The sequence below is a fragment of the Molossus molossus genome, unplaced genomic scaffold, assembly GCF_014108415.1.
Source record: "Molossus molossus isolate mMolMol1 unplaced genomic scaffold, mMolMol1.p scaffold_m16_p_17, whole genome shotgun sequence".
Taxonomy (NCBI): Eukaryota; Metazoa; Chordata; class Mammalia; order Chiroptera; family Molossidae; genus Molossus; species Molossus molossus.
Genome location: NW_023425352.1, coordinates 22,450,671 through 22,467,756, shown reverse-complemented (window position 1 = coordinate 22,467,756; position 17,086 = coordinate 22,450,671). Strand labels below are relative to the sequence as shown.

At 44.5% G+C, this 17,086-nt stretch overlaps 1 protein-coding gene across 4 annotated transcripts in view; it reads right to left on the bottom strand.

Moving 5' to 3' along the window:
* Window positions 1-2,912: 2,912 nt before the first annotated feature.
* The window catches only part of ARMH3 (armadillo like helical domain containing 3), a 177,387-nt gene continuing 163,213 nt past the window's right edge, over window positions 2,913-17,086 (bottom strand). For 2 of the 4 annotated variants that reach the window (XM_036264616.1, XM_036264615.1), the window contains exons 25-26: window positions 5,604-5,720; window positions 2,915-3,179 (exon numbers count right to left, since the gene is read on the bottom strand). In XM_036264616.1, the coding sequence (XP_036120509.1) occupies window positions 3,087-3,179; window positions 5,604-5,720 (210 nt within the window). In that variant the 3' untranslated portion in view covers window positions 2,915-3,086. Of the gene's footprint in view, window positions 3,180-5,603; window positions 5,721-6,978; window positions 7,027-17,086 lie in introns of those variants that run through there. The other 2 variants (XM_036264617.1, XM_036264620.1) reach the window with 2 other exon arrangements.

Sequence of the window (17,086 nt, the reverse complement as noted above, 5' to 3'; positions counted from 1 at the left end):
TGATCCACATTGGCCAACTGGGGAGAAAAGGAAAAGAAAGTGAAACAGGTCAGTTTTTCAATTCTTTCTTGCTTTTTTTAATGAGAGAGGAAAGGAGAGGGAGATAGAAACATTGATGGGCTGCCTCCTGCATGCCCCCCACTGGGGATTGGGCCCACAACCTGGACATGTGCCTTGACTGGGAATCAAACCAGCGACCTCTTGGTGCATGGGTCCATGCTCAACCACTGAGCCACACCAGCTGGACTTGCTCTTTTTTTTTTTTTCCCTTCAACTTTCTTGGCTTTGTCTATCACCTGCTCTGTCCTAGATTCCTTATGTTTTCCCACAAGATTGGGGGGGGGGGTAAACTGAAGGTTTGGGGATCCAGGTGGGGACCCACAGTGGGGAACAAATGCTCTTGCTATGAGCCCCGTTCCCTTACTTTTCTGAAGCCAGAGGCTAGCAGAGAGCTGGGCTACCTCTGGCTCCCAGGAATGGCTCCTGAATGACTGAGCCTATCTGCCTGATCTTCCCCAAGATGCTGCCTGGCTCTTAGTCCAAGAGCCCCCTGCCCTCATGAGGATGGAGGGAAGACTGGGCAGTGTCTGATGGGTCTGGATGGTATGGTGGCAGTATTCCAGGTAATCCTGCCTGCCCAATAGCTCCTTTGGAGGAATGACCTGTTGAGACTAAAAACTTCAGCTAAAATGACCCCAACTTAATGTCAATGGGGGGAAAAGGAGAAACATCTGTAACAAAAATAAATTAATTTTAAAAATTAAAAGAAAATAAAATACAAAAAAAGAAATGACCCCGACACATTTAATTTCTTCAATTGGATTTAATGTCCAAGTATTTGATTAAATTAACCCAGCAAGAATTATGGTGGAAAACTAGGCATGAGAAGCCAAAGGAACAGCTGTCTTTAGGAGTAATATCCTGCTCCTCTCTCTCCCCTGGCTCTGGAGGGTCCTCCGCAGACCTGGCAGAAACAGTGGGAAATGGACAGAACATGGGCAGCTTCTTTTGAGGTTCAATTCTAGGAAGGGATCGGACTCCTGTTTAGAGTTCTTAGAATAAGGTGTATAGGCCAGCGACAGATGGGCCTTTACAATGGAATCCTTTGTTTATTACCTCATGCTCTTGACCTGTCCTTATTTACTTCATAGGAAAGACTAGCAGGAATCCATAAGCATCCCAAATGGGCTGGCTGTCCTCCTCAATACCAAGTTTGGAGATAAGGGAACTTTCTTCTCTCTCCTTTCACCCAGAAGGCAAGGGAGACTACACCTCTCTGAACCGAATTTGCTTCCTCTGTGGCCAGGAGACTCCAGATGAGAGCCTATAAGGACAGGCAGGGCCCCCCTAGCTAGATGGGATCAGATCCTGGAAGATTACCTTAACTCTGTCTTTGAGAAATGAGTTCTAAGTAAGAGATTAAGGGGGAAAAAAAGACACTAAAAAGACTGTCCCATACAATTAATTTTTAATCATTTCAGCTTGCCACCAGCTTCCAGGTCCAGTTCCTCTAGGATTTATCACTATGAAAAATACTAAATGCCCCAGGTTGAGCGATCCATCTAGTGATCAGAGGTGACCCAGCTGCTGATCTCTTAATCTACATCTGTCCATGGCAGCATTTTGGTGGATTCTCTGGTACTAGTGCATATCTGTCCAATATTTGAGCCAGAACCTTGGTTCCAAGGCTGGGCAAGTATCTCTCCTTTGAAGCTTAAGTGGAACAGCAACCAGGGAGATCCCCAACCTTCTCTCACTGCTGGATTCCTGCACTTATTCCTAGACTTCCTGTGCTGCTTGCTCCCTACCATACCGAGGCTTTAGAAAGTGTTTTAGAAAGGGAGAATCTCAGAGCAGCAGCTACTTAGGAGGCAACTGTAGTGTAGGGAAAGCCTACAGTAGTCCCATGGAGGCTGTCCAGAGGAGGAATCACAGGCCGAATTTCAAATGTCAGGAGATCTGCTGATGGCTGCAGCCAGAATATAGGTGGATGGAATGGCCTCTCCATGATGCTCACCTGGCCTCCTTCAGATGAAGGGTACTCTGCCCCCAGCAGGTTCTTTCCTTCCCAGCCACCAAACCACAGTAGGAACAGATTCCTCCCCAGAGGAAATTCTCAGGCAGGCTGGATGTAAACAACAGCCGAGTGAGGGGGTGGAACTCATGGAGGAGAGCTCAGCAGAGGCAGGAGAGGCTCCCAGAGGAGGGGGTGGCTAGGGAGGTGGGGAAGCTGCTGGAAAGTGAACCAGCAAAGTAGGCACCTGAGGGCTTCAAAAACCTGTCAATGTTTATTTCACACACACACTCACTCACACACACACACACACACACACACACACTAAAGACAGTTTAAACCAGATTGAAAGTGAAAAGCTAAAGTTGTGACCCTATAGTGCTGACAAATCAATGGGTTGGAAGGTAAGAAAAAGCTAACAGATACTCCTGGTACCAAGAATCAAATCCAGAAAGTGGTGGCCAGACAGCAGAGCACTGGGTGGATTCTAATCTTCAGTCTCCCAGAGAAGTCAACTTTGGATTTAGAAAATAAAAAAAGTACTCCATTCCTACCCTACCCTAAACCTGAGCTAAGAGTCCTAATGACTGGACAGAGTGACAGTGCGAACAGGGGAGATAGATTTCAAGCCCAGCTCAGCCCCAGGCCAAGAAAGCAGAATTAGTTCCACCTACATCTGAGAGTTGTCTGTTTTCAGAAGTCTAGGAGAGCCACCGATCCTCAGGGTGCTGGCACCACCCTAAGGCTTACCCCAACACCCTGAAAATTAGTCAGTAGCCACAACTTGTAATTGTAGTTGGAAATGTGAGGGGACATCCAGGGAGCCCACCCTGGACATCCCTACATTCTTGAAGGCTTCTCTCTATGCCCACCCACCCCTCCCCAAAAGACTATCCCTGGCGTGCCCCTCCTGTCCAAGCTCCACTGAAGTTCGGCCTTCATTGAGAGAACTCAGTATCTGTGTTGTTCTCCAATGCTGGGGACAGCCCCTTCTCCCTCACTCCCCTCTCCCTCTCCAGCCCAGAAGCTTCATGGGTAAGGGCAGTCAGTGGCTGCTGAAGTTGGTGTGGCCTCAGGAAATAGTGGAGAACTCCTTGAGCAGGACTTCCTGGCTGAGTGTGTGGAAGGCCAGGTTTCTTCGGACATTGGTGCTAATGGAGCGAACCTGGGAAAGGGTGGGGAAAGGTGGGAGAACACAGGCAGAGAAAAGAGAGGAGAGACCCGTTACAAACAGTAGAGGGCAGTGCCTGAGGCACAAGGCCAAGATTCAGTGCTAGAAGTTTCTCACAGGAATGAACCCTTAACAGCCACTATCCCTGCAGGCAAATGAGCAAACAGTTCTGTGATAGTGGGAAGAGGAGGGGCTGAGAGACAGAATAGGTAGAAGCTAGCACAGACATGGAAGGAGGGCGAGGCAGGCCTTTGTCCTTGCCTCAGCAGTGCTCAAGGGTGACTGGTCTGGTCAGTGGTCTGATGAAGAAAAAACTGATGCTAGTGGACTCACGCTGTGGAGCTACCTCCCTTTGGATGTGTTTCTAGTCTCCTCTCTCCCTTTTTATTTACCTACTATTTTGCGTTGGAAAGAACGTTTAGAAACACAGCCCTTGTCTGGCATAGATGGCAGGAGTATGATCTAAGGAGAACAATGACCAGGATCAGGTCATACAGCTTTTGAGTCCCAGGCCGGGCACAGAACCCAGGTTTCTTAATTCCTAGTCCAGCACTCTTTCCAAACCACAAATATGCCTCCCCACTTTATTTTATTTATTTATCCTCACCCGAGGACATTTTCGCATTTATCTTCAGATAAAGCAGAAGGGAGAGAGGGAGGAAGAGAGAAAAATCGATGTGAAAGAGACATCGAGTGGCTGCCATCCACATGACCCCATCCCGGGCCAGGGACAAACTGCACCCGAGGTATGTGCCCTTAGGGGGAACTCCAGTCCGCAGGGCCGATGCTCTAACTGCTGAGCCAAACCGGCCAGGGCGCTTCCCTACTTTAGAAGAAAGTCTGGGGTGTACCCCTGCTGTGTCCTTTCTGCTCACCTCACATTTTCTACCCACAGACCCAGAACCTTGCAGGAAGTGGTGCCTGTGTCAACAGGGAAAAAGATCAATGGAGAAGGGGTCAGAGGGCCTAACTCCCTACTCTGAGTGCATTCTAAGAGGAATCCAGCAGAGGGGGAGATTCATTCACAGGATATAGATGGGACTGCTGTATGAGAGAAAAGGGAGGGGGCCAGGAAGGAGAAAAAGAGTGTGTATCTGTGCTGGGCCCCAAGGTCCAGGGGGTCGTGTCTTCCTTCAATTTCTTCTTTGCTATGGGAAAGTAAATGAAGCTGTCGGGCTGGAGCCAGAGGAAAGGGCAGCTTGGCGAACAGCAGGCAGCTCAAGCTCTTTAGCTCCAAACCTAACCAGACCCTCTTTGCTCCCCTATGCCAGAGGTACAGATGTAAGGAGAACTGAGTGAGGTAGCAGCTAGGGTCAAAGAGCCTCTAACTTTCTCCTCCACGACCATCTTCATCTCCCAATAACTTACTCTCTTCGATAAGTCTGGGCCCCCAGTAATTCCCCCACATTACCCTAAAGACTTGCCAATCACCCATAAAAATACTCTGTCTTCTTACACTAATGGCTTCCCTTTTCTCAACTAACTCAACCCAGAGGATGTCCTCCTCATCCTGGGGAAGTCCAAAGTCCCAGGAAGATCATGTCAGGGTCAGAGATGGGCTGTGTTTAGCACAAGACAAGACAGATGAGCTAAAATCCAGCACCTTCATCTCAGACTTGGCAGAGATGACATAATTTCTGCCCAGAAGTGGGAGGTCTGAGGACATGGGAAGTAGGTACAAAGGCCTGTGTGTCCTGGTCTCAGCCCCCAGCCAGGACGTTCATGTACAACCAGGCAGGCGGAGTGGCAGGACTACATGGAGGCTGAGCTTTTCCTGAGAGTAGCCTTGAGCATGGTGTAGGAGAGGGACCATCAACAGGGAGAGTCCAGTGGGAGGTGGAGTAGGAGGCAGAGCAAATGCTCACTGGCTCCAAGTGGCCAAGGGTGGAGGCTGCAGGAAGCTGAGCAATTGGAAAGTGGGAGTGGGACAGAGAGCAAAGACTGGAGAACTAGGTGGGGGGAGGAGGGATCGCACAGACAAGGAGCCAGTTAGGAATCTAGAAGTGACTGCAGAAGGAGAAGAAGAATCAATTACTCTCATTAGTTGCTCTGAGGACAGGATAAGGAGTAACCAGCCAGAGCTACCACTGGGAACACATGTCAAACCCCAGGTCCAGCTGGAGCTGTGCAAGGGCTGTCTCTATGGCTACAAAAGAGACGTGGACAATGCTGCCTCAGGTTTTTCATCCTTTCCAACCTGGCACCAGTACCCTGGGGACTATCTTCTCTCACCGCCTGGTCCTGAATTGCTTTGGGAGAGAAGTTGCACACCCAATCCCAGCAGACCCCTCAAATCGTATTTCATCAGCCTTTGGCGAACTGCAGTTGTTCCCTAGATGCCTACCTAAACAGTAGAACCCAGTGGCTGGGAAAGGGTCCCAAAAGACACAGGTAGAGATGGAGGCGGGGCAGACTTACCAGCTCTTTGAAGAAAGCAGCTTCCTTGTGCTGCTCCGAATAGCGCTCATACTGGTCCAGGCCATCCTGCAGCTTCAGTGTGAGTGTGTCATAGTTGGCTCGCACTACCTCCAGCACCTGGGGAGGCCAAGGGCCAGGCAGGGCTTAGTCTAGGCAAACTATAGATCACTGCCCCACCTGTGCTCCTCCTGCAGCCCTACTGCATTGAATATAGTCTGGGGCAATACCCTCAAGAGATATTGCTCACTACTTATCACCCAAAACAAACACACACACAAACCACCCCCCTGTCCACAGGGAGCAATTCCTCAGGGTTCTGCGATCCCTTTCTAATCTCTCCTATTCCCCACTTTTCCTAGTCCAGCCTGGCCACCAAGGATATTTACTCTGAGTATGGTAAAAGAGTGTGAGAAGAGGTGACAAATAGTGAGTGTCTAAGCTCACCAATGTCCCCATACCACAAAAGTGTTCTCAGCCATATCCTACAACTTTCTCTGGCCAGGCTGTAACAGTTGCTCAGTAAGACTTGCCCAATGTCTCCTTCCTTTTTCCTTTTTGGGAACCATATTTCTTTAGTCCTGGGATGTTCCTCAGCACCATCTGCCATTTATTTACATCTCTCAATGCCAACTCAGTCTTCCTATACTGGCCTGGATCGAACTTTTGGGTGTCCCAGTCTTGGGGTGTAGGGAACACTTTCTAGACTAAGTTAGAGGTAATCTATCTTTTGTCTCTCCCCCACCATGCCTCTTTCTGATTTTCTATGGTGGAGATTCAGACCTCCAATGACTCCAGGAACCTTGGATTTCTATGGTTCCAAAAGGAAGGGTCCTGATGTGACTTCAGTTTATAAGACAATGAATTAAAAGCAAGGACAATTAGGAAGAGAGGGACTATATAAAGTTAGAAAAAATAAGCTGGGCAGAAAAGAGAGGGATTGACTGGGCAGAAAGAAGAGATCAGGAAAGGGAATTACTGTTCATTCTGATAATCTGGGTGATAGCTTTTTTTTGTTGTTGCTAATCTTCACCTGAGGATATTTTTCCATTGATTTTTAGAGAGAGTGGAAGGAAGGGGTGGGGGTGGGGGGAGTGAGAGAGAAACATGGATGTGAGAGAGACCCATCGATTGGTTGTCTCCTGCATGACCCCGGCCAGGGATCAAAAACCTGAGAGGGAAGTCTAAAATGTCATGGAGAGCTCCCAGCTCAGTAGGGGGCTTAGGAGATAAGTGAGGAATGAGGGAGGCTTAGCTCTAACAGCAGGTAGGTGTGAAGAGGGTAAACTAGGGTCAGGACTGGTCAGAGAGATTGAGGATGAACTCCTGAGGGGAGCAAAGGTGCCTCTGGGCTGTTCTCACCAATTCAGTCTTGTGCCAGGGCAGACTTCACTTAGAAGCAAATACTTCTGCCTGCCAAGAATTCCTGAGGAGAGAGTATAAATGGAGAACACAGGGAAGGCTGTGACCCCAAGTTTGGGAGAAAGGATAGGTAGGGCAAAAGTCTGACCCAGGCTCTGGGTTCACTACCTCCAGACACTGAACTCCTCAAAGTGACTTTGCCTGACTGTATCCCAAGACCCCAATATGGGCTGGCACCCAGCAATGGCAGTCATCTACAGAGTAATCTGGTCCTCTTATGCACCTGGGCTGTGCTCATGGCTGGAATATCTATAGCCAAGGTCTTGATTCAGAAGCCAATGGCTCAAGCCCAGAAAAAGGCAAAGCTCCTCCAAGATGGAACCAGCTCCCAGAACCCAGGCAGAATAGAATACATGCCTTCTAAAACTATGAATAATGGGCAGCCTCAGCAATGTCTATGGCCCAACAATGTGGGCTCAGCCTTCCCTGAGGGGTTCCAGGTGCCAAAAGACAAATACCATGCTAAAGTCAATTTCTGAGATAAGTGCAGCATGTCAAGAGATGCTACATCCCGAGAGTCTCAGGTCTCAAGCAAGGCTGCCTTGATCACCTAGGTTTTCTCTTCTTGCTAGGGCAGAGTGGAAGGTCTAAGATCTCACTCAGAACAGGGATTTTCCTTTCCCAGTAAAGCTGACTTTTGCCAGAACAGCTTAGTTCAGTTTCTTGCAGGGAGGTGAAAGCAAAGAAGGCCCCTACGCTACCAGCTCCTTGGAAGAAAACCACAGGCCTCACTGGACTTAGTGCATGATCTTAGTTCTCCTCTGTCCAGACCTTTCTTCCTTTTGCTCTGTTTTACCCAGGGGTAAGTTACTCTTCTGTTCACCCAGCCTCTGCCACCTCCTGCCCTCGTCATTACTCTTTTTGTTTTTTTTTTATCTTCACCCGAGGACATTTTTCCATTTTTTGTTCAGTTTGAGTGGGAGGGAGAGAGAGGAAAAGAGAGAGAGAGAGAAACATTGACGTGAAAGGGACACATCTAGTGGCTGCCACCCGCACGACCAACCAGAGCCATGGACAAACTGCAACCGAGGTATGTGCCCCTAGCGGGAACTGAACCCACATCTCTTTGGACCGCAGGCCAACATTCTAACCACTGAGCCAAACAGGCCAGGGCCTCATCATTACTCTTAAATTCCTAAAAGAAGAAGACATTCTAAGCTCAGGTCTGGGCTCTGGCTCATTTAGAACTTTGGAGCACTGGGTACTTTCATAGTTTGCTTTGCTTTCTGTAGCTTCAGACTTTAGGAACATGTCCCATTTGGGCCTCACATTCAACACTGGCCTGGGATGTGGCAAGGGCAGCAGTTAGAGGGCAATCTCCCAGAGCCCTTGTGCCTAACGGCCTTAGGTTTTACCATAATTTTCAACATCACTCTCTAGCTTCCTGGCTCCACCTAGGCTGAGATCCCTCCCTAATCCACAGGTAACAGTCTATCTTCCAAGTATAAGCCTACCTTCTTTCATCAGCTGTTGGGCTTGTGGGCTTCCTAGGACCATGCCCACCACCTCAGCTCAAGGTGGCTCCCAAGTCAGTAAATCACCCATAAGTCATATGCTCTCTAAGGAGTCCATGCCCCTGTGACCCTTACCAGACAGGAAAATGGGTCCTGGCAAGGGGCATGATAGGATGGAACTGGGATTTCCCACTCTTACTATGGGATCTCAAACAATTCACCTAAACTCTCTGAGCCTTAGCCCTTCTCTCTATAAAACTGAACTTGAATTCGTCTTCCTAAAATGACGTGTGAATAAAAGTTTTGAGTTCCTGAAAGTAACATACAATTAATGGATACATTATCATCCCAATGGATAAACAGCTACCTGGACAGCTCTTGGGAGTCAAGAGTAACCGTCTTCACAGCCCATTTCAAACTATCTCAAAGATCTTACGTGCATAAATGATTCTTCACCACAAAGGAACATCTTCTGGATTTAGGTGGAAGGCACAAATGGCCTCAGTTTAGAGAAACAAACTGGGGGATGGGGTAAAACTAAATCCCTCCCCTGAGGTCACTTGAGGGCAAGGGCAGAAAGACCTCAATTTTGGTCCCATTGACACTAATTAGCTATGTAAACATATACATATTACTTAATGTCTTTGAGCCTCAGTTTTCTTTTTTTGTATGTTTGTTCTTATTTATTTTATATTTTTAAAAAATATTTTTTCTTTATTGGTTTTAGAGAGAGAGGAAGGGAAAAGGAGAGAGAGAAAGAAACATCGATGAGAGAGAACATCGACTGGCCACCCCCTGCATGCCCCCACACGGGGGATCAGGCCCACAACCTGGGCATGTGCCCTGACCGGGAATCAAACCGGTGACTTCTTGGTGCATGGGTCGACGCTCAACCACTGAGCCATACCAGCTGGGCTGCTCATCCTTTTTGTAGGACTTATTGTCAGCATCAGAGCTGAGCTTGAACAATCTGCCCTTGAAGTGGAGCCTAGACTGTCAGTGCCAGAGTCACAGACCTGTCAGAGGTAGTGGCCCTCGCCACAGCTGCTGTCTCAGGGGCCCTGCTTTCAGAATTAACTGACACAGTAATGTAAAGTGGAGGAGGTGGTAGACAAAATAGTAGAGACCTTAAATTTCTTCATTTTCCCTGCCTTAAAAGGTGTGACATGATTTCAACCTGGTTGCCCACTCACTGGTTAGTTTTGCAACTGACTCCAAATCACACTTCATGCTACTGGCTCAACCCTGTTATGTGCTTTACATCTGTGGGTATGCCCTTCATGGTGGTTTATCTTGATTCCCTATTTTGCTTTTAACTCCTTAAAAGCAGGACTTGGCTCTGAGAGGTTTAGAAACCTATCAGAGTGCTGAGAACAGTGCTGGGTGTACTGTAATAGCCTAACTCTAATCTTTTTGTGTGACCTTGATGAGAGATTCCTTTCCTTTTTAGTTGGACCTGAGTGTTACTAAATTAGTCCACAAGCATGTTGAATGTTTACTGTTTCTTAGGACTCTGGTAGGCATTGTGAGAAACCTATAATGTAACAGTGGGTCTCTCCTCAAAGTGCTGAGAATAAAGGTGTAACACAATAAGGAAATCAATAGTACCATGTTTGTTTCTCCAGGAGAGGTCCTGCTACTCTGCCTGTCTACACTTGCTAATGTATAAACCATAAAGCAGTGTGTTCTTTTCTCCACAGTAAATCCCTCATTGGTAAGCCTGTAGAGGACAAGTCTCTTCCAGAAAGTCAGGGAGAAGAGCATTTGCTCATTTATGGCAGGAGTTAGCATTTTAGGTCCTGGAAAGCAGTTATTCATGCAGTCATATTAAAATGGAAGAGATAATAATAACAGCTAAGGTTATTAGGCACTTTCTTTTTTATTAGGCAGTATGCTTGACCCTTTATATACAATACTTTATTTAATCCTCACTACTGGCCCTATATGATAAACATTATTATCCCCATTTTACAGATGAGTTAACTGAGGGTCACCCAGCTTCACCCTGCTAGTAAGTGGTGGAGATAGGATATGAGTTCAGGAAGGCTGACTCTAGAGCCACATCATGAACTATGTTATCTTAAAAATTACTAGCTATTGGTTGAAACTCTTTCTCAGGGTCCAGGCACTAGACCTAACAGTGATCCACCAAGGTCTTTACTTGGAAAACATCTTTTCTTTGTAGTGCTTTTTTAAAATCCTTACCCAAGGATATGCCTTTCACTGATGATGATGATGATGATGAGAGAGAGAGAGACAGACAGACAGACAGACACTGATTGACTGCCTCCTGTATGCACCCTGACTGGGGATCTAACCCGTACTCTGGGCATGTGCCCTGACCAGAATTGAACCTGTGACCTTTGGTGCATGAGATGACACTCAACTAACTGAGCCACACTGGCCAGGGCTGCAGTGCTTCTTGTTTAGCTTTAACTAGTTCTGAATCTGGAGGAATAAATATAGATCATGGAGAAAGAAGAATTGGCTTTTTGCTTCTCTGTCATCAGAATTTCCCTTCCAAGCTGTCCAATACCTGACCACTTAACTTAGTTGTGAGAATGCCACTGACAGCCCATCCTTAGACTGGTGAAATTACGTTAGGGACAGACCTTTATTGCTGCTGGAAGAAAAGAGGATTGTTCCTCATTGTTCCTCATAACCAGTTCTGGGGAAGGTCTGGTTTTGGCTAAGTAAAGGAAGGTGGGAGGCTAGATTAGATCCCTTCAGAGAAAAGGAAAGACCAGAGCTCTAATTTCTTTTCAGTCTCTTGTCAAGATTATAGAGCATTTCAGCCCTATAACAAATATAGAGAAGGCAGTTAGGCAATGCCCTGAGTAAGTCATTCTCATTTTTATAGGAAAAGTTATCTTCTTTTGAGTTTGAGGAAGTTTACCAGGTAGTAGAAGGAAAAAGGTTTTTGTTTTCCTGGCTGAGAAAAGGTACATCTGACTTATGTTGTTCCTCCACAGATGATGCGAGGGAGATCTAGGTCTGCATTTACCATCAAAACTGCCTGCAGCTACTTGGATCTTCTCCTTTCTGGCAGTCCCATTTGCCACTGACCATTATTGAAGGACTACTCTGTGCTCAGCACTATTTCTTCTATAGACAGAACATTATGCTAGAGCAATAAACAGTTTAGAGGGATGGCACAGGGAAGAAACCTGCCAATTCAGACCTTGGTTCTGTGGGTACAAGGATAAGTTTGTCCCAAATCTGGAATCATTGTGAGGGACGAACTTCATTTCCCAACAACTTTCTTTTTTTTTTTTTTTTTTTGTTCAGATAGAGCGGGAGGGTGAGAGAGGAAGAGAGAGAGAGAGGGAAACATCGATGTGAAGGGACACATCGAGTGGCTGCCACCCGCACGACCAACCAGGGCCGGGGACAAACTGCAACTGAGGCACGTGCCCTTAGCGGGAACCGAACCCGGGTCTCTCTGTACCGCAGGCCGGCGCTCCAACCGCTGAGCCAAACCGGCCAGGGCCCCAACAACTTTCTATGAAACAAAATCTTTTATTATTTTCTCTATCATCAGCCTGCAGAATAAGCAGTACCCACTCAGCTCACTCTAACTGGTGGGAGAAAGGAGCAAAGGCAATGTCTAGACTTATGACTGGTGATGTTTTTGTTTGTAGTTTCAGAGCTTAATCTCTCAAATTGTACTTTCCTGCTTTGTGGAAGAAATAGGGCCAAAAATCATAATCTCTAATTAGTGAATAAACATCTGAAAGAGATCATATGACCAAAGGCCAGTGGGAGAGATAGATGGAGATCATGAAAAATCCTTTAAAAAAGCCTTCATCTTCTTCCTTCCTTTACACTACTATATCTGTTTCAAATCATCCAGAGATTCATTTTTCTATGATTAGGAATTTGGCTGGATTAAAGTGTGAACAGAGTAGTTATAGTCTCTTTTGGAGAATGGAAAGTTGGCCCTGAGGTATGAGCATTCCTTGTAGAATGGATTCATTGAATCTTTTTAACACCCACCCAAGCCTAGAGATCACCTGACAGCTGTGGCCAAAGAATCCCAATTGATTAAAGACCTTTGAATTTCAAGCTCCTAAAAGGGTATTCAGTAATTAAAACCAGATTTTGCTAATAATAAGTTTGGAGTGGTCTGGAAAGTTTTGTTGGTGGTTTACACCAACTAGGACAGGGTCTTCACCTGCTACTGGTGGAAACTGACAATCCTTGGATCTCTGAGGACCTCGAAATCATTAAAGCTCAAACATCAAACCAACCTTTCCCAGCTCTCCAGAGATCATGCCTTCCACTTCCTAGGAGTGAATTTGATTTCCTTGAATGTTTGTTCTCTGAGAGATCAAGTTTAGTCTGTAAACTTAAGGATGTGCCTAGGCTGCCAGTACAGGAACAGCCCTGGATTAGGAGTAAGAAAACTGTTTTTTAATTTCAGCTTTGTGTCTTTGGGCAGTTTATAATCTTTTTGGACATCTGTTTCTTCCTATGTGAAATGAGGGCCGTGGATTAGTAAGTGATTTCAAAGGTTCCTTGCAGAACTATTATTTCAATGGTTTTATCCCTATGTAACACTCTGCCAAAAAGAAGTATGCTTGCCTTCCATGTCCCTATCCTCAAATATTAGCGATAACTTCATACTTTCCTGGCCACTATTTAACCATCCGATTCATCTTATTTGACTACATCAAATACTTTCTCTTTCCATTTTTCTTTTTTGATTCCATCTTAATAGCCTTCATTCAATTGGCATATTCTATTTGCTAGATAGTATCATTTATATTTTTATGTTTATTTTGTATATTCTTTCTCTTCTTAAAAATGTTTTTATTGATTTTAGAGCAAGAGGAAGGGAGAGGGAGAGAAACATGGATATGAGAGAGAAAAACATAGATTAGCTGCCACCTGTACGCTCCCTACTGGGGATCGAGCCAGCAACCCAGGCCATGTGCCCTGACTGGGAATTGAAGAGGCAACCTTTTGGTGCATGGTATGACACTCAAACAACTTAGCCATACCAGCCAGGTCATATATTATCTTTAATCTTCATAATATTATTGAAAAATTTATGATGATGACAACTATTTTACAGATAAGAAACTAAAGCTCAGACAGTTCAAGGTCATATAACTAGTAAATGATGGTGTCAAAATTTGAACCCAGGTTTCTAATTCCAGGGCCTCTTTTCCATTACATCCCACTACAGTCTTCTTGTTATGTTCCATATTTATTTCCTATTCTATAAGAAGTCTCAATAAGTTTCTGTATTGGTACCTTGTGGTTTCATCCTCATTTGGCAGCCTGGCATAGAAAGCCATACATGTTGTCTGGACTGGGAGTGGGCTGGTAGCAGCCTTAAATACCCTCCCCAGATAGGTTATACTGTAGATGTCAGATCAAACTGAGAAGAAGGAAATGAACACAAGCTTGCTGTCAGGTCACATCCTTTTACTTAGTTGTCCCCTAATTCTCTTTCTGCTGGGAATTCAGTCCAACAGAGATTTGAGACTATGCAATTTTTTAGGCACAGGGCATCCAACCTCTGACATCAAGGTTGGATAGCCATAGTGAGGAACTTTTCTAAATTTAAAACTGAGGAAAGAAGATAATTGACTCTTTAAAGCAAAAAAGAATAATAATGTACTGTGAAATTTATAACAAACCTTGAAGAAAAATGTATGACAACACTAGTACAAAGGACAGGAGGGAGGCAAATAGAAATAAACTACTGCAAGGTTATTATATGTTACATGAAGTCATATAACATTATTTTCGAGGGTATACTGTGATAAATTTAAAGATGCATATTGTAGCCCTGGCCGGTTTGGCTCAGCAGTTACGAGTGTCGGCCTGCGGTCCAGAGAGACCTGAGTTCGGTTCCCGCTAAGGGCGCATGCCTTGGTTGCAGTTTGTCCCCGGCCCTGGTTGGTCGTGCGGGTGGCAGCCACTCGGTGTGTCCCTTTTACGTTTATGCTTCTCTCTCTCTCTCTCTCTCTTCCTCTCTCTCCCTCCCACTCTATCTGAACAAAAAGTGGAAAAATGTCCTCGTGTGAAGATAAAAAAAAAGATGCATATTGTAAGCCCTAGGGCAAACACTAAAAATAAATAAAATGAAGAGGTATAGCTAAAAAGTCGATAGTGGACATAAAATGGGTACTAAGAAAAATTCAGTTAATCCAAAAGAAGGCAGAAAATCAAAATCAAAAAGAAAGAAGAACAGATGGAGAAAGAGCAAAAACAACCCAAAAAACAAAAAATAAAAACCCGCAAGATGGCAGATTTTAACTCAGTGTATTGATAAATTGAATATAACATTCTAACTAAAAGGCAGAGATTGTTAAACTGGATATAAAGTGACACCTCAACTACGGGCTGTCTAAAAGAAATCCATGTAAAATATAAAGACATGTATGTTAAAAGTAAAAGAAGATTAAAAGATATGTTATAAAACACTAATTGAAAGAAAGATTTGCTATATTAATATCTGACAAAGGAGACTTCAAAACAAAGAATTTATCAAGAATAAAGAGTGAAAATTCACAATGATAAAGGGGTCATTCCATTAATAAAACAAATCTATATGTATGTATGTACACCTAGTAACACAGCTTCAAAATTCTGAATGAATCAAAAGTGACAGAACTGAATGTAGAAATAGGTACGTCTATTAGAGTTGTAAGTCTCAATACTTCTCTCAGTAACTGACAGAACAACTAGACAGAAAATCAGTATATATAAAAGATTTGAACAATATTATCAACCAACTTGATCTAAAGGCATAAATATAGAAAATTCTACTCAACAATAGCAAAATGCATATACTATTTTTTTTTTTAAAGATCTTTTAATTGGCCCAGCTGGTGTGGCTCAGTGGTTGAGCACTGACCCATGCAACAAGAAGTCACTGGTTCGATTCCTGATCAGGGCACATGCCCAGGTTGTGGGCTTGATCCCCAGTGGGGGGCATGCAGGGGGCGGCCAATCGATGATCTCTCTCATCAATGTTTCTACCTCTCCCTCCCCCTTCCTCTCTCTAACATCAATAAAGGAAAAAAAATTTTTTTAAATAAGATTTTTAATTGATTTTTAGAGAAAGAGGAAGGGAGGGGTGAGAAAGAGAGAGAGAGAGAAACTGAGAGAGAAGCATTAATGTGAGAGTGGAACATCCATCAGCTGTCTCCTGCACGCCCCTACTGGGGATCAAGCCCGAAACCCTGGCATGTGCCCTGACCAGGAATCGAACCAGCAATCTTTTGGTGCACAGGACAATACCTAACCAACTGAGCCACACCAGCCAGGGCCAGAATACATATTACTTTATTTATTTTTTTAAATGTTTGTAGTGATTTTTCAGAGAGAGAAGAAGAAAAAGAGAGAGAGAAACATCAATTGGCTACCTCCTATATGGTTCCCAATGGGGATCAAGCCCACAACCCGTGCATGTGCCCTGACCAGGAAACGAACCGGGACCTCTCAGTCCGTGGGCTGACGCTCAATCCACTGAGCCACACCAGCTGGGAAGAATACATATTATTTTAAAATTTATATAGAACGTTAAATAAGACAGACTACATGCTGGACCATAAAACAATCTCAATAAATTTAAAATAACTGAAAATGTATATTTTTTCAGCATACCTGGAAATTAAATAAAAAATTAGTAACAGAAATTTGTCTGGAAAATCCCCAAATAATGAAAACAAAACAATACACTTCTAAATATCACAAAAGAAATGAGAAAATATTTTTTAACTGAATGAAAATGAAAACAGAGCATACCAAAGTTTGTGGGATGTTGCTAACATGGAAAATTTACAGCACTAAATTTTATATTAGAAAATATTAATTAAAGTCAATGACTAAGTTACCATCTAAAAAATGAAATAAAGACCCCTGGCTGGTTTGGCTCAGCGGTTAGAGTGTTGGCCTGTGGTCCAGAGAGACCCGGGTTCGGTTCCCACTAAGGGCATGTACCTTGGTTGCAGTTTGTCCCTGGCCCTGGTTGGGTCCTGCGGGTGGCAGCCACTTGATGTGTCCCTTTCATGTCGATGTTTCTCTCTTTCTCTCTCTGCCTCTCTCTCCCTCCTACTCTATCTGAACAAAAAACAAAAAATTGTCCTTGGGTGAGGATAAAAAAAAAAAAGAAAAAGAAATAAAGAGCAAATTAAACCAAATCAAACATAAGGAAATAACAAAAATAGTAATATAAATCAATATAATAGAAAACAGAAAAACAAAACAAAACAAAAAAAACAATGAGCCCAGCCAGTGTGACTCAGTGGTTGAGCATTGACCCATGCACCAAGAGGTCGCCAGTTCAACTCCAGGTCAGGGCACATGCCCAGGTTGCAGACCAAACCCCCAGTCGGGGACATGCAGGAATCAGTCAATTGATGTTGTCTCTCATCAATGTTTCTATCTCTCCCTCTCCCTTCCTCTCTCTCTAAAATCAATAAAGAAAAATAAAAACAAACAAAAAAAACCCCTATAAAACAATGATATCTGACTTCAAATTATACTACAGAACAATGATAATCAAAACAGCATGGTATTGACAGAAAAACAGACACAAAGACCAATGGAACAGAATTAAGAGCCCAGAAATAAAACCACATGTATATGGGT